Source organism: Scomber scombrus, chromosome 19 (genome assembly GCF_963691925.1).
Source record: "Scomber scombrus chromosome 19, fScoSco1.1, whole genome shotgun sequence".
NCBI lineage: Eukaryota > Metazoa > Chordata > Actinopteri > Scombriformes > Scombridae > Scomber > Scomber scombrus.
Window position 1 is genome coordinate 7545902 of NC_084988.1, and position 24804 is coordinate 7570705.

At 38.9% G+C, this 24804-nt stretch overlaps 1 protein-coding gene across 2 annotated transcripts; it reads left to right on the top strand.

Moving 5' to 3' along the window:
- Positions 1-522: 522 nt before the first annotated feature.
- On the top strand, positions 523-23574 carry rps6ka5 (ribosomal protein S6 kinase, polypeptide 5). 2 transcript variants are annotated; one of them, XM_062440643.1, is made up of 17 exons: positions 523-809; positions 5618-5689; positions 5858-6076; positions 6258-6373; positions 6473-6574; positions 7229-7312; positions 7452-7555; positions 7651-7801; positions 8001-8162; positions 9510-9635; positions 10838-10971; positions 11866-11959; positions 12872-13042; positions 13392-13583; positions 15655-15814; positions 16137-16300; positions 16778-23574. In XM_062440643.1, the coding sequence occupies exons 1-17, from the start codon at positions 740-742 to the stop codon at positions 17081-17083; spliced, it is 2427 nt and encodes an 808-aa protein (XP_062296627.1). In that variant the 5' UTR covers positions 523-739; the 3' UTR covers positions 17084-23574. The 2 variants fall into 2 exon arrangements, with proteins under 2 accessions (XP_062296627.1, XP_062296628.1); XM_062440644.1 differs by lacking the exons at positions 7452-7555; positions 7651-7801; positions 8001-8162.
- Positions 23575-24804: the final 1230 nt, after the last annotated feature.

The window sequence follows — 24804 nt, forward strand, 5'->3', positions numbered from 1 at the left end:
AATAATGACAATAATTACAATTTTTGAGGAACTTTCCTAATACTTTATAATTCTACTCAAATGTTTTAGTTTTTACTAGTTATTTGTTACTTTTAAGATAAAAAAACAAAAAGAAAGTTAAATCTTCTGGTAATACTCATTTCAATAAACTTAAAGTAATTACCCTTAATAGATTTAGCACATTTCTGATTCAATTATTGAGTGATAATATACTACCTGAATTCCTTATAAATAAAAACTCAACAACTTTATATGTATTTACTTTTCTATTCTGAACATGTAAATATCTTTCTCTGAACAATTAAAAAAACTATAATTATTATTATTATTATTATTATTTTACTCTTTTGACCTTTGACATGGCAGTCATTTGAAGGCAGCACCAGTCTTTTGAGGGGAGGCGGGACTTATGTGTCGCTTACCACGAAGACATCCAATCAGAGGCCGGAGTTCCACATAGCAACACCAATCAGCGGAGAGGTACTGCCTGGTTGCGAAGGCAGTGGTAGTGGTGTGCTGGAAGAAGCAAGTGTTTGCTCTGTGCTGCTGTGCTGCTGTAACAACATTCAGTCTAAATATTAAGCAAGTTTGGCGCCTACTTCACAGGCATTTTATTATCTTAGGGTATATTCAGTTTATTTTGCATGTCGTCGTTACAAAACTAGCTCGGGAGGTGAGCATAACCTTGTCTGAAAAGCATTATATTTGAAGAACACAATTTGGAGCAGGAAAAATTACGATGCCATCCCCGATGGAGGGATCTTCCAGAGAAGGTGACCTGTTTACTGTGAAACACGAGCTGAAAAATGGTAAGGCTGCACCTAAACTCTTGAGACAGTCCTGTTTTTATTGGTAAATGTATCTCCTTTTTTTTGGTCGACACGTGTCAGGAGAGAGGGGGGAGAGATGTTAGCTGGTTAGCTTGGACGGAGCTGTCAGTGTCAATGGGCGTTTTGAGGTGAGCGCATTAATGTTACTCCCAGTCCAAAAATGGCAGAGGAAGGCTAACGATAACGCTTAGCTGACTGTCCCTTATGCTTTACTTGAAACCTTACTGCTATCTCACGAATACTCATGTTACATAACCATTTCACTCAGGTTAGCTAAAGGCTTTCTTAATGACCATGGTCAAACCTGGAGGTAATAACATTAGCCTAAGCTAGCGTTGTTTTGGTGTAACTAGGTTAAATTAGACCTAGTAGGCAAAGAGTTTTTTCCAGCAAGTTCACGCCACTTGTCAACGCTTTCACTTGACGTGGATTACTTTAATGAGCTGGATTTCCTGTTATTTGCGTGGATTTACTAGCAGCCACACCGCTAACTTCTGCTAAGCCAAAGAGAGCAGACACAGCTGCAGTGCTGTCAAGTCACTAGAGCTAAAACCCTAGCCTGCACCTCTACAGTGCACTCAGATCATGTTATAATGGGCAAAAAAAAGGTGCATTTCAAACACAACACCTGCATCTCCTCCTCAATTAACCTGTGATGGATGTGTTGAATCCTGATGGCTTGTGTTGCTGTTTGACTAATTTAACTTGAATAATAGTGCAAAACTAGTGTTGACATGCACCAGCAGCTTCTTAACCCTTAAAACAGGCAACATGCACCAGGAGATACACACTTTTTAACACCCTGTTAGGAGCATGAATGGTTAAGGTGGTTGTCCAATTGTATGTGCTTTGAATTGGTAGAATTGAAGCTTGTGGTAGGCCTACACTTTGATAGAAATGATAAAACTCAGTGTAGAAACTAGTATGTGTGATATTAATGTCCAGAGAAAGCAAGAATTTATCACTTCTCTTCACAAATAAAACAAATAATTGTTTACCACTATGACCATTTTTATACCTTTTAATAGGGACAACGTATCTTGAAGGAGATACAACTAATACAAATCCAAAATATACAAAAGATCTTTAAAATAAATATTTATGGAAATGTTTTAGTGGCTTACTTGCTTGCTTACTCCCACTCCTGCCTGTGTTAAGGAATCAACAGGAGTTAAAGTTATAGTTAATGTCACCATACCCAAATATTTATTATAATTGAGACTTGATGGATGATGGTGTTTGATTTGAATAGAGTGGTAATGCTTGTTTGATTCAATGCAGTATGAGAGCTGCTGAATGAAGCTGCAACTGGTTTTATTATAATGACACAGTGCTGTTCAGGCCGCAACATGACTATGCTGCACCCCCCTTTTACTGCCCTGCCTTAAATATGCAGTCTGTCTAGTTGTCACTGGCACTTGGGTTTTTTAATGTATTGAACTTCTAGCAGCTTTTTAGCCGCTGTATTAACTTAACCCTGCTTTGCACACCTGCTGTAAGCACTTGACCCCGTGCTGAGAATAAAGGGAGGAAAAAGGATAAAGGGAATGACGTGTCTACTACTAAGCCTGGTTCATCTTACCAAGACATTTAGCCCCAAAATGAATACATAAGTAATCACTGTGCAATTGAAAAAAAATAAATTAAAAATGTGCTCCTGTGGCCATAATTTCCACAAACTGAATAATCTCAGTCAGAGCTGCAGATGCTTAACATGATTAAAAAAAAACAACAACAATGGTTTGTTGAAATTCACTTTTTCATTTTGATCTAACAGGTAACCAACCAACATGAACAATTCTAGGAAAGCATTTTATTTTGAGGAACATTGGCATTTCCCTCCTGAAGAGCTTCCCGATTGTGGGGCAGTAAGGCACCATCTGATTGGACGCTTCTCTCGGTCTATTAATAAAACGCCAAAATCAAACTTGGCCTTGGCAGGGTGAAGCTTGACAAGGGGCGTTATGCAACCCGAACCTCTGACCTCAATCTGAAGGACAGGACAGGACAGCGTTGTTGTTTTGAAATGAAACAGCAAGCAAGCAGCACGCTCATGTATTGCCTAATAGTATTTGCAGCATTTCTTCTCATGTTTAAAGAGGGGGGGGGGGGAGTGGAAGAGATGAAATCAGCCGCTTGTAATTGCTCAGTAGCCTTTTTTTTTATTTATCTCAGCGTGTGAGACAGAAGGAATGTGTTCACTACAATAGACACGCATGTCTAAGAGCGTGCTGTATGCTCAGTCAGCTGCGCAGGGGGAGATTGTGATTTAGAAAGACACGAGGAGTCACTGACAGTGTGCTAAACTCACTGAAGATCTTTCATGGGAGATAATTACCCTTTTTGCTTTGTTAATGTGGCGAGTCAGCTTTCAATTGCAATGGAGGATCATCTCAGGCAGTCGCATATTTGATTCACATTGCGTCTTTGTTCGTGTGAAAGAAGTTTAACTGGTGATGTGTGCTCGCTCTGCTGTGTGTTTTAAAATTAAACACTTCCCCCTCTTGCAAGATGCCGGGTCACACTGTACTGTACATTCACTTTAACCACCGAAACTAGCCCAAACTTTCCTAACTGGTCCTCCTGCAGTCCTCCAGTTCAGAGCTATCACTTCTCAACCTTTTTTAGCTTTGCAGAGTTTAACTTAATTTCAACTTACTGTCTTTAAAACAACACAGTGGAGAGTTTCTTTCTATCAATATACAAGAAGACATTATGTTATAATGCAGGTTGCACTTATATTTGATTTTATTATTGATTTTATTGATTATTTAAGCACTATTTTATTATTCATTATCATTATTATTGTTGTTGTTTTTATTTTATCACTGTCACTTTATTATACTGCTGAGACCTGAGTGCAAATTTTGTTCTGTTCATGTGAAAGCATGTTTTTGAATGATAATAAACGAACCTTGAACTTCTCAAACAAAATGTACAGTACAGAGGACTTTAACATGATGCCTTTTTCTTTCTGGTGGCCATGCAAGCACCACAGTTTTAGGCAACAACTAAAACAGACCATAATTTTTGAATATATTTACAATTTGTCCGTCTCAACAGTATTGATCAGACACATAGAAAGAGTGTCTGTACTGGTTTTAAGGTCAGCTCTTTAATCACAGCATCTTCCCATCTCTCCGTTATTTTCTGATATCTTTCAGGCTGTAATGAAGGGAAGTGTTATAATAGTTAGATTTAAAGACTTTGATTGTTGTTTTCTACATCAATCCTTGGGAAAATAGTTTGCAGAGTAACAAGGTGATTTAAATCGGTTTAGAAAAAAAGCAGAGAAAGTGTAAGTGGGGAATGTAGAACACATTTTTGCTTGAAAAATTCCCTGAATGATTAATTGATTATTAAAAAAATTAATGATTTTAAAACTAATTAAAAACTAATTGAGTCTGCATCCTCGACTTGTAACCCTCTCTGATCTTTTAACTAGTTTCTCAGTATTTTACTAGTTAATGTTTTTTTTTTAGGTCATGTTTATCCTCTAATGAGTTGCCCAACGTGGCACCAGTCATAGTAGGCGGGAGATTTATAACGCAACTGCAAACAAGTGCGTGCAGCTGTCAGTGTAATGAACATAAACATACATTTTCCTGTGCTCCAGATAAGCTTCCGTTGGTCAATCAGTGAAAAAAATGCCCAACGTGGAGCATGATTTTGTTCTCCCTGCTCTAGCTGCTCATTAATATTGTGTCATTTTGTGCACAAAAAACACATGATGTTTATAATTCCTGTGTATTTATTTCAGTGGAACAGAAGTTAGAGCATCTTAGCTTCTGTACTGTGATGTATTTCCCTGTGAAACTGAATATTTGAGCGGTGTATGGTTACAAGAGGGACTTAAATCACATTCCTCGCATTTGATTGGACCGCTAATAAATGGTCGTGGCTTCAAGTTTAGCGTGATACAAAGCTGCAGATGAAAAAGGAGCTACAGAGGACTTGTTGGCTCCACACAGAACTCACCTGTTATAGATCAGGAAGAGTGAGTTAGACCTCGGCCGCATTGTTCTCGAAATGAAAACAATGTTTTTGCCCGAAACACACATCTCTTCCTTTCTCTCTACATATTGTTATGTTAGCTACTAAACCCACAAACGGTAAAGTGTGGTTTTATATGACTGGTGTGATGAACTCCTTAACGCCCCTGTGTGCAAGACAAGTCATAAAACAGTTTAAACAGGAAGTGAAAAGACAGGGTTTTTGATGTAAAAAAAACTCTGATATTGATTTTTTTTTTTTTTTTTTTTTTTTTACATACATTCAGCATATAACAAGATAAATGAACAATTAACGCAGCGACACAGGATTAAAAATGGGAAAATGTATTTTTCATTTCAAAATCAAATATCATGATATCGTTGACCAAATAACTTGATGTCAATATTGCAACATTATTGTTGTGATGACTGTAGATGCTTTCACTAAATATTTACACAATGAGATTTTTGAGAATTAGTCTTCAGTAATGTGGATATAATGACTAAGTGGGGAAAGACAAGTAATAGAGCAGCTAGAGCAGTTGGGTAAACTCAGAAAATTAAATCACTTTACTGTAATTCCACCTTTAAAACCAGGAAAAGACAGTACTTATGCCATATCACGATCTTACAATATCCAAAATCTAAGACAATATCTAGTCAAATCATGATACTGATACAATACTGACATATTGCCCTGTCCTAATTCAAACTACTGTACATTTGTCGTGTTATATAACTTGAGTTTTTTTTATCTGATTCTTTTCTAACATTTTATTTCTGTTCTGATTTCAGCCAACCTGACGGGCCATGTAGAGAGGGTGGGAATTGAAAATTTTGAGCTATTAAAGGTGCTGGGCACAGGAGGTGAGTAAAATTGTTAAACTAGTCTCTCTTAAACACAACATGACATTCAGATGATGCCACTGTGGCATCTGATATCTATGTTTTTGGAATGATAAGCATGTCATGCTCTGTTTAAAGCTTTGCTCTGAACTCCGTCCTCTCTCTGTCTTTGTTTATTTTATTCACCAGCATACGGCAAGGTGTTCCTGGTGAGGAAAGTGAGCGGTCATGATGCGGGGAAGCTGTACGCCATGAAGGTTTTGAAGAAGGCCACCATTGTACAAAAGGCAAAGACTGCTGAACACACGCGGACGGAGCGCCAAGTGCTGGAGCACATCCGCCAGTCTCCATTTCTCGTCACACTTCACTATGCCTTTCAGACGGACACCAAGCTGCACCTCATTCTCGGTTGGTGTATTTTATATGGTGCTAGCTTCTGTGTTATGTTTATATAACCAAAAGAAAAAGTTAATAATTACCCTTTAACCCAGTGAAAAAATCGAATTGTCATCTGCTGAATGAATCCATATAAACAGAAGTATTTGCCCTTCTTTTGCATTATTTTGTTACATGATATCGTCCATTGTAGATTATGTAAATGGCGGGGAGCTCTTCACACACCTGGTGCAACGGGTGCGGTTTAAGGAGCAAGAAGTAGCCCTGTACAGTGGAGAGATTGTGTTGGCACTGGAGCATCTGCACAAGGTGAGGCTCACATTCAACACAAGCTGCAACAACATAAGTTATATGTTGTTTCATAACGATAATAACCCTCTTTTCTTTCTTTTTTTTTTCCTGTTACAGCTTGGGATCGTCTACCGGGATCTGAAGCTTGAGAATATTTTACTTGATTCAAGCGGACATATTGTTCTCACAGATTTTGGCCTTAGTAAAGAATTTGATCAGGTATGTCTCAACATGTTTAATCACTCAGGACTGTAAAAGTTGAAGGGAGCTTAACTTCAAAATTATAAGCTATATTCACTGTGTGTTTTCATAATAGGTTTAGAACAATAATATTAAAAGTGTTTTTGTTTCTCAGTCAGCTTTAAACCTTGAGTAGTTGGGATCTAAGTTATAACAGTTTTCACATGAGAGAAATCTGTATTTGTGTTTTCATCTCTGGTTTGAAGTGGGCATGCTCACTTGGAAAAAGATGATGTAATGTATTTCAATGCACCAATCAGAATTTAGTAACATTTTTATCTAAATCTGATGACAGCTGTGAGTTGTTTTTTTTTTGTTTTTTTCTGCGTCTGTTGTCAGGCTACTGTCAATCAAATCTGATCAAACCACCCCCGCTCAGTCCTGACAAAGAAGATTAGCTGAGTTTTTTATTTATTTATTCTTAAACTCTTGATAAATAAGATCTTTTTTTCAAAACTTTAATCTTTCATGGGGTTTAATTTTGTTCAGTTCTGTCCTAGTTCTGACTACCAGCAGGCATTTTATAATAAATAGTAGTCTTGGAATGCAGAGCCCATGATCCCTCTGTATTTTTTGTTATATTTGCCCTCTAAAATGTGTGTGTTGATGTGTTTGTGCGTTTTTTTTAAACAGATGGAAAGGGCCTTTTCTGTCTGTGGCACCATTGAATATATGGCTCCAGAAATTGTGGAAGGAGGAGAGTCTGGACATGACAAGGTAATCTGTAGTTTGATCAAAATCAAGCGACCCAGAGTCCTCCCTTCTGTACTCCCAAATGTGTGCGCTCTCCAGTGAGATTGTTCTTTTTAGTCCGCTAAGCCAAAAACTCACGGGTGGGTGCTCTCATGCATTCCAGGCGGTGGACTGGTGGAGCCTCGGCGTGTTGATGTACGAGCTTCTGACTGGCGGATCACCCTTCACTGTTGACGGAGATGAGAACTCACACACAGACATTGCCAAGTACGGATTCGCCCTGATCAGCTGCCACATTTTTCAGCTCTCCTTCAGTTATAATCTCTCTACAACACTGACCATATCTGTCTCGTACCTCACAGAAGGATTTCAAAAAAGGATCCTCCCTTCCCCAAAGATATGGGACCACTGGCCAAAGACCTCATCCAGCGACTCCTCATCAAAGATCCAAAGAAGAGATTAGGGTCAGGTCCTAATGGAGCAGAGAATGTAAAGAAACACCCGTTTTACCAGGTGGATTTCATTGCTTGTCTTATATATTCCATAATATTTAGAAAAACGTAATGGCAGGGTGGGATGTTAATATACATAATGGGGCCGCTTTGAGTGTGCAACATTTAGGAAAATAGAGTATTTGTGTACACTTTGTTAGTAAAGATTGGGATGGACCTCAGTGTTTTTCTTTTTTTTTTTTTTTTTAAACCCCCATTAGAAAATTAACTGGGAAGACTTGGCAGCTAAGAAGGTGCCTGCCCCGTTCAAGCCCGTGATTCGGGATGAGCTGGACGTCAGCAACTTCGCAGACGAGTTCACAGAGATGGACCCCACCTACTCCCCTGCAGCTCTGCCTCAGAACTGTGACCGCATCTTCCAGGTGGGAGGGAAGAGATGTTAGACAACCAGACTTTTTTTTTTTTTGTTAACAGACAGGAATATTCCTTTAGTGCTCCTTGCAGGTCATTGCAGAGGATAACATCGGTATTTGCATTCGTTTGTTCCTATGTTTGTCTGAGCTTTGGTTGAAGACTGTGCAAAATGTTGACACGGGTGAAAAATCGCATTATACATCACCCACTTTTTGTCTGTGACTATATTTGACATACTCCACAGCAATTGAAGTAATCAAGTGAAGTTTTGAATGTCCTCAAAAGGTTGCTGTAAGTCAACATGAGTCTGTCTGTATGCATTGGTATTCAAATTGACTAAAGGGTCTTTTATTGGAGTAATTGCTGCCATATGCAGCTCTTATTGAAGTAACAGATGTGAATGACTATTTTTGATGTAGCTTTGAACCATAATATGGCCCACAACTCCGTGCCAGCTGATGCTGTCTGATGTATTGCATGAAATTTCAACTCTGATTGCCTTCTGGATCCTTGAGCTCGGTAGATCAATAGATCCATTAACTGGCTTCTCTCATAGAATAAAAGGTTACACTTTGAGAGCATCACCACGTCTGTCTCGGTTACGCCTTCAGTCTTTGATTGCCAACTTCATCTTGGCTTTTTTCGCTCTCAGCTGCCATTCACATAGCCTGAAATTTTGTGGTCTTTATAATTTGCAAGCCTAGCAATCTCTGAGATAACGACAGCAATCCCAATTTGATACCGTGCACTTGCTCCCCCACGGTGCCTCACAAAACAAAATTAAAATTGCATTAAGAGCGCCAAGATGTAATTTCACAGCAGAGCAATCAAATATTCAAGCCCGGCAATTTAGGGCATCTCATTCATTCAACATCCATCCTTCCGTCCATCCATGGCTGTCACTACATACCACACAGCTGTGTGTGTATCGATGTAAAAGGGAGAGAAAGATTAATGCCAACTTCGAGCTCTGGGGTCCCCACAGCTGGAATTAAGCAGGAGCGCTTCACAATGACAGGTCGAACAATAGGAACAGCTGGACAGCTTCTGTCAGCCACAAAATTACCAGAATTGGAATTACTGTAGGGCTGGCAAGCTTGTTTGATATAGAAATATTTAAATTTAAAAATATAATAGTTTTTAAAATAAATATACAACTGTATATAAATCTATATGTGTGTAAAATACATAATGTGCCCATAAATGTCTATAATGTAAAATGTCATCAGTAGGATGTTTTTGAGGCTTTAAACTGCATCAGTGGAAGTTTCCTCTCCCTCTGTCCATATAGCCCAGCTACACTTTATGTCATGGTGAAATGTAAACACCTAAAGTTCATGTGTTTTTTTGTGCAGGGCTACTCTTTCATGGCCCCCTCCATCCTGTTCAAGAGGAATGTGGTGATGGACGACACTGTCCAGCTGTGTGGTGGCTCTGAGAGGCCGGGCTCTGCTGCAGTGGCCCGCAGCGCCATGATGAAGGTAAGATGAATGGACTTGGATCCCCCTGTACAAACACACTTAAGCTAATGGCTGCTGTCTCAGACAGATGCAATTTTTTTTGTACATCCTCTCTATTCCACACAAACTTTTTTTTTTCCTACTGCACTTGTGTTATTGCACTCAGGTTTATTTAATGATGTTTATCATGCAAGCACTTATCTATCTGTGCAACATAATGCTTTTTCAGAAGGATGTAGTCATTGCTTTTACTGCATTTGAGTTTCGAGTTTTCTCAATAACATCCTGGGTACCTGCTGGTATTGAAATTTTGAAAAAATCATGTTGAATTAAGTGATATTAAATTGAGCTGTTTGAGAAACTTAATCATTTTCAGAACTTGTCATCAGATTTATTAGATTTGAAGTAGAGCTGCTACGATTAGTCAATTAATTGATTAGTTCTGAAATATTGAATTAATCACAAACTATTTTAATCAATTAATCGTCATTTATTAAGAAAAAAGCTGAAGCTTCTCAAATGTGAATATTTTCTGGTTTATTCGGTCTTGTGTGACAGTCAACTAAATATCTTTGGGTTGTGGATTGTTGGTCGGGGCAAAAGAAAACATTTGTCCCTATGAGCTGGGGAAACGGTGATTCATTAATCAAGAAAATAATCAATAGATTATTTGATGGTGAAAATAATCATTAGTTGCAGCCCAGTGGGGATTGCAATATATTTTCATGCTTTTAATTATATAAGTCTAGCACACAGTGTTTTAATAATGCTTTGACCAATGTTGGGTTAATCGACAAAGTCTTGGATTATTAAATAGAATTTTCAGTCACACACTTGATAAGACAGGAAGTTTTTGCCAGTCAGGTAGCTGTGTGCTCCAAATGTGCTCAGCTCAGCTCTTTGTCGTTATGCCATTTCCTGCTAACAGGAAGCTGGTTTGCCATGTAATGATTTCAGACCTGTCAAACTAGGTATCTTGTGTGATTGTACCACACCACTTCCATGTTTATCTTATTGTACTCAATCGCTTTTGACAACATTACACGAGAATGGTTTCATGACTTTGTGTAAATATATATGTTACACAAAAGAAAGAAAAAATCACTTGCCAACCTTTTAATGTCCATTTAATTAAAGACGTAACAACATTAAGGTAATTTAATTGAGATCAGTTGCTATTATTGGACTCTTTGGTGATTTTAGTACACTGTTCTCTCCTGTAGGACTCACCTTTCTATATGAGTTATGAGATGGACCTGAAGGACTGCGTTCTGGGAGAGGGCAGCTTCTCCATCTGCAGACGATGCACACACAAGAAGACTGGACAGAAATACGCAGTCAAGATTGTCAGCAAGAGGTACGAGCTCACAGCTTGCTCACAGACAGGGTTTGTCCAGCTAGATGCTTTTGGCTTGATGTCATGTTTATAATTTCAGTGGATAAGTGTGTTTGTGAGCCACCCTCTTCCTCTTGCTGGCAAATATTGTAGCCGTTGTCAGGCAACAACTTTGATAACATCTTAAAACGTTATATTTTCCCTAATACTCTGTTTTAGGTTGCCAGATGTTGGTCAGAATACATAGATGTAAATAAATCTCTGCCCACAAACCTGGTTGATTTACAGGCTACTGCTACAAATTAAGCTGTGATCACATGTGTTGACTGCAGGATGTTTAAAGGCTGGCAGTCTGACACTAGGCAGAAACAGACACTCCTACACCAGTCCTCCTGACACAAACACTTGATCTTAAAACACTCAGATCCCACTACATACGTTTGAGAAGTAAATCACGCTTTGCTTACAGTGGTTTTACATTTTCTGACTCTGCATTAACTGGAATTTGAGTGTTTCAAGGTCAGAAATCAAGTGGATTGTAGATCAAAACTGCTCTTAAAAAACTGAAACAATAACAATAAAAAAAAAACTAGATAATTTGAAAAGTGATCCATCTGTGGCAGGGCTCGTGTGACTGGTTGGAGATGCAATGTAAAACATCTCATTTTGCGCAGGCCTGGTTTGCTTCAAACGGGTCTTCCAGGTCCATTATGCTGACGGTTTATTTACTAACATTTGATGCAAAGGCACTTCTGCATAATTTAATCAAATATCCAGGTCAAGACCAAAAATGCAGATTAAAAACATGGCAAAGGATGTAACACTACCCTCTGCATCATTCATTTTTTGACTCTGCCGTGTATGTGTGTTGTATTTTGTGAGCTTTATCTGGCTTCCTGCTTGTGTTTTCTGCAGGATGGAGGCACAGACTCAGCGGGAAATAGCAGCCCTGAAGCTCTGCGATGGCCACCCTAACATTGTCAAGTTACATGAAATCTACCATGACCAGGTAAGGTTTATCGCGCTGGTTATATTTGCCTCCATAAATTCTGTTTTGCATGGCTCTCTGTGGAGCCTGTGGGGACGGCAGCCTTATTAAGTCCTGAAACTGGAACAAGCCAGATTAATGGGGATGCTGGAAGCCCTCGAGGTCTGTCTCTATCTCTTCTTGTATTGTCCCATAAACATCTCTCCGTGTGCTCGATATTTTTTACGCCGAAACGTATTTTTAAACCGCAGCTGTACAAACACCCATTTTGCACTACTGAATAGAACCAACCTAGATTCACTTGAGTTGCTAATTATGCTGCACACATAAGCCAAACTAAGTGTGCATGTGTTCCAAATGTAGCTTACCTCGGCTGTGTGCCTGACAGTGTACAGGTTCATTAGCCCCGCTCCTTCAAGCCCAGGAGCACCACTTTAGTCCTGATGAGCTCAGTGGGGTCATTACTGTACCTCAGAGGTCTGTGACCCGGATCAAAGCGGTGCTGCCTCGCCTCGCCTCTACCGAGTCCTGCCTTTGTTCCCCAGACCGAGCGCTAATGAGAAACTCTACCCCACTGCCCAGACACATTATTCCATTCCCCACTTTTTTTGGCCCCTTTCACTTTTACTCAACACCATTGTGGTTTGATCTCATCGTCAAGGGATTAAGGATGGGCTGTTTTTGGCTATATTCCTTATTCAGCAGAAATATTCTTGTCCACCGTTTCAACATTCAGCTTTTTTCAGTTCTCAGCAGTTCAAGCTGTGAAAGTAGGATGGTAAATCAGAAAATAAAAAGTTTAGTAATACTTATAGGATTGTTAGAATCCACTCCACAAGACGACTGTTTTCATAACTGTACTATTTTAACATCTGTCAAAGAATAAAGGTTGAAAATGCTGAAATGTAAATAAACTACATGTCCTTGCTGTAGCTCCACACATACCTGGTTCTGGAGCTGCTCGGTGGAGGGGAGCTGCTAGAGAGAATCCGCAGGAAGCAACATTTCAGCGAAACAGAGGCCAGCCGCATCATGCGCAAACTAGTGTCCGCTGTCAGCCACATGCACGACGTGGGAGTGGTGCACAGGGATCTTAAACCGGAGGTATTGAACATACACTCAGGGAGCAGCAGGACAGCTGCAAGTAGAAATCTTTTTTCTCTCTGAAGACAGTTTGTGCCTTTCTGATGTATAGAGACACACTGGATCATAAGCTTTTCAAACAGAATGACTGTGTTTTTCTGAAGTTTGTATGATCTGTTGTATTGTCGTATGCAATCTACTGTCGTATCTCAATCTACTACAAAACAAGAGTAAAATTGTTTGACCCCAACGTGGGTTAAAAGTAGCTGGTCAGACGAGCCTCGATGTCCAATTTAGTAAGCTCTTGAGTGTCCCAGTTTTGCTGAACAGAGAGAAATGATTGCTGCCCATGTCTTGAATTGCTTTGTAGAACCTGCTCTTCACAGACGAGAGTGAGAACTCCGAGATAAAAATCATAGACTTTGGGTTTGCTCGCCTCAAACCACCAGACAATCAGCTCCTGAAGACTCCCTGCTTCACCCTGCAGTACGCAGCACCAGAGATACTCAAATATGATGGCTACGATGAGTCCTGTGACCTGTGGAGTCTGGGGGTCATACTGGTGAGTGGATGTGGGACGACAGAGCCGAGCTCAGGTTAAAACAAAATGCAGGTTGTTGGACTCATGATCATTCATTATTCAACTTGTTCTGAGGAGAAAATATCAGCAGACTGTTGTTTCACTTGTTCAGTTCCATATCTCAGCAATTTGAAAAAAAACATTGTAAACATAATAATAGAAAAAAAACATCTTAGTTTCAAAACCAGTGATTTGGTTACTGCGTCTACAGATTTGATGTGTACAGCTTTTAAGTACATTTTAATATATTAAATAAAATATTAGCTTCATTTTTTATAGATTTTTTAAAATTGGATTACAGAGTTTTTGGACTGCTGGCCAAGCACGATAAGCAGATTTAAGGCTTTACTTTGAACTCTGCCAGTATTTTTATTGTGATGTTATGGATTAATAGATAGATAGATTATGGGAAAGCAAAGTTAGTTTTCACTTTTTCACAATTACGCAGGGACTTATGGGACTTAACTTAAAAATCATTGAGTGTATAAAAATACATATGAACTTATATGGCAGTCAATTGTTGTGTTGAATCAGTCTCTGCTCTTAAAAAAAAACAAGACAATCCAGGGCTTTACACTTTCATATAGCAGTCTTGGCTAATTGTTTTGACCCTTGACCCCAGTAGGCACATCATGACTTTTTGCCGTTTAAGATCCGAAATTATTTGGTCAGAAGTTTCAGAGGATACTGAGAAAGAGTCATACCCCTCATCCAAATTCAACTTTCACTTTGATGACATCTATGCTGCTGACAGTCAGGAATAGGACTAAATAACAGATCATTGATTAGCTCTATTCAGGAGCGTCCTGATTTGTGAACACACAATCTCAACAAGTATAGGCCTACATTAGACTATAACTTTCCACAATGCCTGAGGGAAGTGACCTGATTATATGAATTTATAATTTATACCAATCTTTTCAAAATTCACAGCACCGAGTTCCACGTAAAAGTTGTTTTTCATAATACTGTTAACTGAATCATTTCTAAAACCAAATTAATCTTTAATCATGAGCTCTATACAGTGTTGATTTGTGGATGCTGTCAAATTTATGGATTAAACGTGCTGCAAGCCATTCTGATTAAGCAATCAGCTGTTGTTTTAACTGATTTTGGCTGCAGTATAGTCTGTGTGTAGCAGTGTTTGTGCACACACATGCAGACATGTATATACCCATGTTCTATTTAAACAGTTTTACATGATATTCATCTTGCTCTCATGTTCGGTGTTACAACCTTCAGCATCCTGTGGTGAACTGACATAGTTTTAATGCTCACCACAGAATGAAGAGCGACCAGTCAGGCTCTCAGAGCTGGTTAATATGAGATGCTGCTTCCCGGCAGCGGAAATGTCATCCCCATTCAACCTTTTTCTACATAGAGGAGGAAAATTAAAAGGAGAGGTAGAGAGGAGAAGGAGAGGGCACACGGCGGGCGCAGAGAGTTAAAAGAGAGAGATTTCTCTACTTGGCCAGTCATCCGTACAGAGTCTGGCCTCTCTGCGAGTGTTGCTTTGCACCGCCGCCCCCTTGGGGGGAAATGAGAGTAGTGTGCCTCATGGAGCTTTGATGAAATGGCTACTGACATACTGTGTGCACAATGCCCTGGAAGCAAAGTGCACCAAGACAAGGGAGGAAGGGAGAGAGAGATCAGGGCATGACAGATCCTCCACTGCCAAAAGGGCTGTTCCCAACTACTGTCATTTTAATGAGAACTCTGCGGGCAGATATAAGCAGGCCAAGGTGAGAGTATGCTGTTCATTCAGCTGAGCACAGACCGCTCTTCTGTTTAGTGCTGGTTCAGCCACGGTCAACCACAGCATGCAGCAAAACAATGGAAAAATGTGGACAGTCGTGATCTGTCAAGAGCTCTCATAAAGCATGTTGTTATTATAACAGCAGATATGTTTTGACACTAATTCCTGGTCTATTTGGTTTCCCTGCTTCATCACAGGCAACACAATACAAAATGTTTAGATCACATGTAGATTTTTAAGCCCAGAAACTGTATGTTCATGTTATCTGATAGCAGATTGTTTTGTCTTTGGTTGCAGTACACCATGCTGTCTGGCCAGGTGCCTTTTCAGTGTCAGGAGAAAAGCCTGACTCACACCAGTGCTGAGGAAATTATGATGAAAATAAAACAGGGAGATTTCTCTTTTGAAAGCGAGGCCTGGAGAAATGTGTCCCAGCAGGCCAAAGACCTCATACAAGGTGAGTAGAACTGTGATAGTGTAGTTTCAATTTTTCATAAGATGAGAGATTAGATATTATGGAATTTTGATATTAAATTAGAGCACATTTTTGTTGTGTATTGGTCTTAAAGTTTTAAGGTTTTAGTGAACAGACTATAGTGAAGTGTATTACATTAAAAAAAAGAGGATGTGGTTGTTGTAATATTGTACTATGTGCTTGAAAGTAGTTCACAGAGGTTACGCTACCTGAAGAGGAAACCACTTCCTCTTTGTGTCTCACTTGTGGCTTAGTCAGGTATTAAGAGCACTAAAGTTAATTATCTCTGTCTCGTCCCCATCAGAGCTGCTGACGGTGGACCCAAACAAGAGGATCAAGATGTGCGGCCTACGTTACAACGCCTGGCTCCAGGATGACAGCCAACTTTCTTCCAACCCACTCATGACCCCGGACATTCTTGGCTCTTCCACCGTCTCCGTCCACACTTACGTCAAAGCTACCTTTAATGTGAGAAATTAACAGAGGCACGCGATTGTCAGATTGTAGATCGGGATTTCCCAACCTTTAGGCTTCCTGCTGTAAGCTTAGAGCTTAATTCAACAATTGGCTCTTTAAATCTGCCGACGCACTGCTGCTTACCGGCTGGACAGAAGTCACTCTGCAGCTCAATCTGATTGACCCAAAAGTTGAAATAGCAAGAGAGAACATTACCTCAAACGCTTTATGGGGTGATTTAATAATTAATCAATTATGAGATCAACAGAACATGAATCAGCAACTATTTTTATTCTTTAAATTATTGGTTTTAAGGGATTTGCTGCTCCTCTTTGTCCTTTGTTATAATACATGTATGATATTTTGGTTTTGTGGGTAACTTGGACAGCACTAAGTGGTTGTTAAAAACTGTGCAGAAAAGATGAGGGAAATGAATAATAACTGACTCACCTGCACCTCCTCCTTTTTGTTTTTGTTTTTTCGTTCCAGGCATTTAACAAATGTAAGCGGGAAGGTTTCCGCTTGCAGACAGTGGACAAGGCGCCACTTGCCAAGAGAAGGAAGATGAAAAAGACAAGTACCAGCACAGAGACCCGCAGCAGTTCCAGTGAGAGCACCCATTCCTCGGCCTCCTCCTCCCAGTCTCAGGAGAAGACATTTCCAGAGGGTGACGCAAACCCGCAGCCCTCTAACAGCACGCCTCTCACCACCCCTGCCAACACACCGGTGTCCCTGGGAATGGACTCTGCGCACCAAAAAGCGCCTCCGGCCTTTCACTTCTCAGAAGGACAGTGAGACAGCGAGAGGAAAAGGGAGAGCCATGAACTTTGAAGGATGGCTTGGACCAGCGTGGAGACAGCTCTCTCTCTCCTTTCTCTGCCCCTGGCAGCTCTCTGCCTCCGGTTCAGTCAATTGCATGGACGTCCGCACGTCTCCAAAACCAAGCATGCACCAGGAGCAGCAACCGTCACCTCAATATCAATCAATCAGTCATCACTAGCAATAGCCTATCCCTTTCTTTTTCTCTTGCTTTCACACACAGACTGTATTAATCAGGGACTGGACCAGGAAGAAATTGTCAACGATGTCCAAAATGAAAAGGGCTGCCCTACCGCCCCAGGTCCAGACAGACAATGGAGAGACATCGTCAGTCTCATTGTAAAATTACTGCTTACTCTGTCCGCTCCATTTACCTGTCTTTGTCCATGCCTCCAGAGGTTTTAAAGGGAAAGTCGTAGTGTTTACATCATGGATGCTTTGTATTTTTTTGTTAAAGGAGAGAGGAAATGCAACATGCTTCAGCAAATCGTGGGTCCACTTCTCTTTTCTGGGAAGTCTCTGCAAGATGGAACGGGGTATTTATATGTGAATTTTACAGACTGAAATGTATTTATGATAAGCTATATTGTTAACTTATTTATGGTTCAGATTGACCTGAAAAGAAATAATGGATACAGTGAGTCTTTAAAAAAAAGCAAACAAAAGAAGATATTTTGTATATGTGTCTGTTTCCCTATCAGCTCTTTAAAAAAACGACTGTTTTCATGTAGTCAGGTGGTTGTTAATCCCTTTTCATAATCATAGATATCAATGCTTCAAGTAGGTCAACGTTGTTTAGACATTGTAAAATTATTATAGGCAAAAAGAGATTAACATCATTAGCCACTGGTTAATTGTTGTGAATCAGTTTGTCATATTTGTGTAGCTTATGTTGGACTTTTTGGAAATGTATGTGGAGGCAGTTTAAGTTTGAACTGCAGCTGTATCCAGTGGTCAAAAAATTTAACTTCCTTGTTCATAAGGATTGAGGAAGGGAAAAAAATGTATGTCTTTTTTTTTTTTTTGTAGGGACAACCAAATATGTCCAGCCAAATCTGTGGTTTCATTGTTTTATGGGGAGTTCTGCTGCCTGAAGGAATGTGGCCCAACAAGAAGAGCTATATTTCAAATGATTTTTGCCTCTGATGCGGAAAGTATGATTACTGCAAGTCTCAGTGTTGCTGATGTGCCACGTGGTCTGATCCTCAAGTCAGTATTTAGCCCCGCAGTGGATTTGCCTTGTGTAGGGATGTAAGTTTTAAGCAGTTTCTTTAAGTGATAGTCGGCCGTGTAAACAATCGATTATCGGTTGATTATTAACAATTTATGAAACACGCTGGACGTTTTTCCATTATAAAACCACATTAACCAATGACATGACCTATCTTCCACATAAAATCAGAGTAGGCCACATAAGTAATTAGTTCAAAAAAGAGATAAAGTAAACACCAAGTTACTTGAATGATAAATTAACAAAATGACAACTTAATTTAAAAATGCTTATGACAGTGCTCCCACTCTAGTCCGTTGCCATCTATTCAACAACAACAAACCAATGCACTGTGTTGACCAGATCTAACAATTAAAGGTGCAGTGTGTAGAATTTGGTGGAATCTAGTGGAACAGACTTAGCAGAAATGAAATATGATCTTCATAAGAGTATTTTTAATTTGTGTATAATCACCTGAACGAAAGAATTGTTGTGTTTCCGTTACCCTAAAACGAGCCCTTTATATCCACATAGGGAGAAGGTTCTCTTCCATGGAGCCAACTGTGTTTGTACAGTAGCCCAGAACGGACAAAACACTGTCTTTAGAGAGGACCTTTCATATTTTTCATGGCTACCACAGGTTCACCTACACACTTGGAAGCAGATGGAGAGGACTCCTATATGCCATTAAATTCAACACACTGCACCACCAGTTCATCACTTTTATCTTGATTTTGTTGGAAAGGTTTATTTAGAGTCCTGCCGTCTGACAGTCAGCGCTCAGCCTGCACTAAATGAGCACCTTTTTTCTTCTTTGGACTGCAGGGAGGTGTGTTTCTTTTACAGTTTATGCAGCCCTTATGGGTGGCCATTAAACACACCTGTCATCCAATCTCATTAAAAAGTAAGAGGCTGCTTTATATGTTTGTTTATATCATGTTCTCAATTAAAAACACCAACAAAAAAACAAAAAAGTAAGCAGCTCCAGCTAGTGGCACAACTGTGTACTACAGCATATTTACACAGCATTTTCTTAGTTACACTGAACGTCTCTGGCCTTCTGCATCATAGGTTAATATATTTTTAAATTATTACAGACAATTCAATCTTTAATTATCGCATCCCTTGTGTGTTACCAGACTTAGTTGTGACATTATGACTACTATGACTGAATTTGAGCAGAATATTACGAATATAACATTCATATGAGCTTAGTGCACATCTGTCAGGCTCAAGGTGAATGCATCAAGAAGTTTGAGGTTTGAGTTTTCTTAGATACAAGATGCCAAATGGGAACTTAAAGTGACTTCCTTTTCAAATAAAAAGATATATAATGATTTCTTTTTTTTTTTAAAGGAATGTTTCATGTGCCAAAATGTTTTTAAACCAGGTTTAAAGATCAGCTTTGAGCTATGAGTTGAGGGTGGTGTTAGACTAAATCATTTAAAGGCAATATAGCGCAATCTGGAACAAAAAGTGATCAAATGTGATTAAAGGAGTAGTCTGAGATTTTAGGAAATATGCTTATTGGCTCTCTTGATGAGAGTTACAGGATAAGATTGACACCATTCTTGTAAAAATGTCCAACTCTAGCTGTAAAGGCATTACCACTGAAAAAAAATCAGACTTGTTTAAAAGTTGCCCCTGTACAAAAGTCTTAAAACTATCAACCCTTTATGAAAACATCAAACTCTTGGACATTTACCATGTTGGACTGCATGGCTGAAATGGTGATCTTTTCACTGTGTGACAGCTTCACTTTGAGGCAAATATCTGATTAGTATTATGTCCCCAGTGCATGATGTGAACTGAAACATCAACCTTTTCTTTGTTTATGGGTTTTAAAAAAAAATTATTTTATTTAATTTTTTGTTGAGGGGTGGGGACAGGGTACTTGATTTAATGTGAGATTGTTTACTTGCACATTTTAATATCCCCGGTTTGATTCGGGACTTTTAAACGTTTTACTGTCGGAGGTGTCATGGATGTAAACACCAAAACTCCTTTTACAATAGCCTGAATATTGTCATTTCCTGATGTTACAATACTGTTGTCAGCCAGGGTAGATAGACAAGTAACGTCTCTGTTAATTGTTTTTGGGGTTTTTTTTGGCAAGTATGTGTTAGTCTGTTTTCATGGTAATAGTTGAAATACTGTATTCTGTTGATATGTACAGGGGTATTTGTGATCAGTATGTGAAGCTGCCTAGAAACAGTTTTCTTTCTCCTGATCAATCAGGATACAAATTATTAGTTGGAGTATTGTGTGCATTCGAACACACTCCCTCATCTTTCTTCCATTTTAATGCACTCTGAATCTGAACCAAAGCATTAACTTCAAGGTAGCTGCTCTCAGCTGCATGATATATTTCCTTTCATGCAAATATGCAAAGAAACGCTCCATATATCATCATTCTCTGTTTGTTTTTGTTCAGCTGGTGAAATATGTTCCCAGCACAAGATGATTTAGTAACAGAGTAGTGTGTTACTACAAAGATTCTTTATATCCAGTACATTATCATGCTTATAACTATGCATTTCTTTTTCGCTGTTGTGTTGCTTATACCACTTCAAAAAGGCCCCGCCAAATGGTTCCAACCATAGTGCTTAAAAGGGCATGAGACGGTGTACATATACTGTACTTTTACTCCCATAGTACCAGCCACAATAGAAATAGAAAAGTAGGATCCATTGCTTGTATGAAAAGCTGGAATCCTTGGAGCTAAACACTACAAAGCTCTTGTCTAACTTAGTTCGCATGAGTTCCCCGTTGCTGCCTCATTAAGCCTCTCTTCTTTTGTTTGGGTGTATTAATAGCTCAAGTGGAGGAAGAGGAAGAGTGTCCTATATTGAGCTCTCCTTTGGGAGCCAGGCTCTATTAGCTGATGCGCTGCAGTGCTGTTTGTTCCAAAGAAAATACCGTACTTCACTCACTGCCTCTGTGGGACCCAGCTCACTTTCTTTGTAGGGAAAATAACAGCGTGTCACAGGAAAGGGTTGGTTTAGTACCAACATCTCTCGGGGCTAATTTCAAACTAGGTTTTCCCCCCTTTGATGAGCAGCTTGTTCAGTGTGCCACTATGAGAGAAAAGGAGAGGGAGGGAGGGAGGCCAGTTTTGATTTGAGTTGTTGTCTTTGATACATTTTTTTTAATTTTTTTTGTCGGTTCCCTGGAATTTGAAAGTTCCTTTTCTGCCAACAGTGCATCCTCCTTTTTTGAGTTAAGTTTGAAAGTGCCCCACCTGACGAGCTAAACCTTTGTACATTTTTGCAATGTTAATTAGAGAGCTGGTAGAGTGAACTGTTTTGTATGAATCTGTAACTGCTGTTGTGACTTTTAGAGGGAAGAAATCAGTCGTGCTTGTGTCATGTATGTGCTTAAGAGACAGTTGTGGGTGCCAAAGTTCGGAGTGACGTCAGACTTTTGCTTGAAAGCACTCTGTTTGGTGCTTTTGTGGATGTGTTGTCTGTGAAAATGATAATTTTGGACAGATGCTGAGGTTTGTGTGGTCTTTTTGGTCAGCAGTGATGGACATGGATCTGTCCATGGTGCTGAAGTGGCCAAACATCTGGTGGTTCTTTCTTCAGTGGCCATGAGATGATTAACACAACAGGAAAGAATCATAAACATGTTTTGTGACACAAGATGATGCCTATTTTTGTCTTTTTCTATAATCTTTGTTATTTTCTCATGAAATGCTGGATAGTTTGACTCCTTCAGGCCTCTGAACATGATTTATCAGGCCCTCCGTTACTGTATTTAACCTGTAGGATCATAAGAAGGTCTTGCTTGATTTGAAGGGCATCCGAGCCAAAAAGATAATGAACCATAGGATCAGTTCACCCAAATTACATCAAAAACACACTTTTCCTAGAGATTTTTGTTTTGGGGAGATTTGGTCCAATTAGAACTGCTCAGTTGTGTTTACATGCACACCAGTATCTCTGTCATGATCAGGTTTTTGGAGAATATACAGAAGAGTTTTAGAGAGTATAAAGAAACCAGGATCCTGTGGCATGGAGACACCTTAGCAGGTTTGTCAATATTCTCTGCTGGTAGAGAAAGGAGAGGCTTAAAAGTTGAGGAATCAAGACACAACTGGACACAGATGATCAGAGAGCTTGATACTGTTATAATTATGAATAACCAGGTTTCTTGTATTTTGTGTAAATGCAGATATTCTGAATATGAACAAAACCGGGATACTTGTGTGCATGAAAACTCCGATATCATGCTGTTAAGCTGTTTTTTCAGAGTTGCAGAGACAGGATATTTCAAAACCTGGGAAACTAAAGCTAGAAACCAGACGTTAGTGTGAAAATATTCGACTTCTCTTGGAATTTGGGTGAACTGATCCATTAATGATACATATACATTTGTGGGGAAATTCTGTTCCCAGAGTGGCCGAGAGCTGGGTTAATGCACAGAATGACAGAGAATGGAGACTTGAACACGTGTTCTTGAGTCAACAGGTTTATTCAGACCAGTTTCCTTCTGTGTAATGTTGGTTGGATATTCATACTACATGAATACTGTTTAGTATTTGAAGAAATTTGAGGTAATCTTGTGGTAAAGCCAATCTGCCAATCATCATCATCATCCTCATCTCCACCGCTGGCTACTGCTTGATTTCTGTCAATGTTTTTCCAATTTTCATCGATTCCATCTTTGTCATATCGTCACTGAAGTGTGTCAAAAAGTATTGTAGCAGTGAATCCCTTTGAGATTGGTCAATATTAAACTGTTTCAACACACGCAATCAAGCTTTAAAGGGCAAAACTTTGCACTTGTATGTTATTTTAATCATGCAATTGATTTTCTTTTGTAAAGGAAAAATGTCCTCTTTGATTTTGTGCAGGTTCAGATGTTCGACTTACTCATCTATCTGTTGTCCAGCATTTCTAAGATGATATAATATGAACCTCAACACCGGATAGTACTTTCACTTAATGCAAGGATACACCATGTGCATACCTGCTTTTTTAGGGCACTGTGAACATCATCATTCAGGTCTTATAGGCACACTGTTGGTAGTGTGAGGAAAAAAAACATTGATTTGCTTCAATAAATGCTTTACTTGCTGGCTGAATACATCTGTACATTTAATAATATGATACCAATCATTCAAGAGTCTTTTAAAAGATCCTCGGCTTAATTGTATTTTCAAGTGTATTTACGTCATTACTGAAGATATTTTGTGATACCAGGATTTGAGTTGTGTGTATGAGTTGTCAGAAGGACAATAAATGTATGATTCCCTGTCCATTCATTGATCTTGACTATATGGAGTCTTTTCTAATTTGTTAGGCAGGTTAGGAGAGGCTGAAACATCAGTTCAGTTGGCAGCGTCTAGATGGCAGTGTTTAACCAAGTACCAGATGAACAGTTGTCTGTAGCATCAACTCCACTCAGCCCTTTTATTTTGTCTATACATCAGTCAAATAGAAGAAAGTGTGGATTTCAAAACTAAAATGTTGATTACATGCAAATTTATAACCAAATTAAGATAATTAGCAGCTTTTTAAAAAATTAACTAAAAGTATTGAAAAAGTCTATTTTTAATGTCTGACTAAAATAATGATGTGGAGTGGGTCTCAATTCAAAGGATGAATATCTTTAGTATTAATGTGTTTTTTAGTCAATATAATGCCAATATTATATGCCAAAAATATTACTGAGTTTTCTCTCTGGAGAAGAGTTCAGTCAACTTGTAATAAAAGAAATACATTTTGTTTAAAAAAATAAAAGTGTCACATTGCAATAGGGCTGCAAATATTAATTACTTTCATTATCAATGAAAGTCAAATCTGATAACTTTCTTCAAGTGGTTGATTGTTTTATTTATGAAATGCCATAAACTTGTAAAAAACAATATTAAGTTTACTATCATAGAAAAACAGCAAATATTCACATTTTAGAAGTTGAAATTATCAGATATTTGGCAATTTTTGCTTTCAAATTAACTTAAATTATTTATCAGTTATTAAAATTGTTGCTGGTTAATTTTCTGTCTGTCCTTAAAACAACTAATCAACTATTTGTTGCAGCTCAATTCTCTCCACATATACATACATACCGTCAAGTTACTTTCACTGCTGTGTTCTACCATATACTAACAGGAGAGGACGCTCTTTGGCTCTCACTTACTGTGACTGATCAGGGCAAGTTCATCTACTCTCTTGTGTTGAGCACAGAAGAGGAAAACTCCACTAGAGCTGAGTGTGCTGTAAGTATCAAAATCACATGAACCCTCCAAACTAAACCGGTTGTTTACTCTTAAAGTTCAAGTGGGAAACAAAAAAAATGTGAGAGGTCATCTGTGTGCATAGCCGGTCAACGTATTCATATCCTATCATACCATATATCCTATTCTCCATTAAATCTAAATTGTTACTAGAATTTTATGCTCTCATTTTTTGAGTGGATGAGAGCTGTGAAGCTTCAAATGTGTGTTTAGTTTGGAGGGTTTTAATTTTCCCTTATTTCT

Bases quoted from the DNA above. Each gene is read 5' to 3' on its own strand.
- rps6ka5 (XM_062440643.1), top strand. From the start codon at position 740: ATGCCATCCCCGATGGAGGGATCTTCCAGAGAAGGTGACCTGTTTACT. The intron at 7,313-7,451 runs GTAATCTGTAGT...CATGCATTCCAG, and splicing joins GAGAGTCTGGACATGACAAG to GCGGTGGACTGGTGGAGCCT. The intron at 7,802-8,000 runs GTGGATTTCATT...AACCCCCATTAG, and splicing joins AGAAACACCCGTTTTACCAG to AAAATTAACTGGGAAGACTT.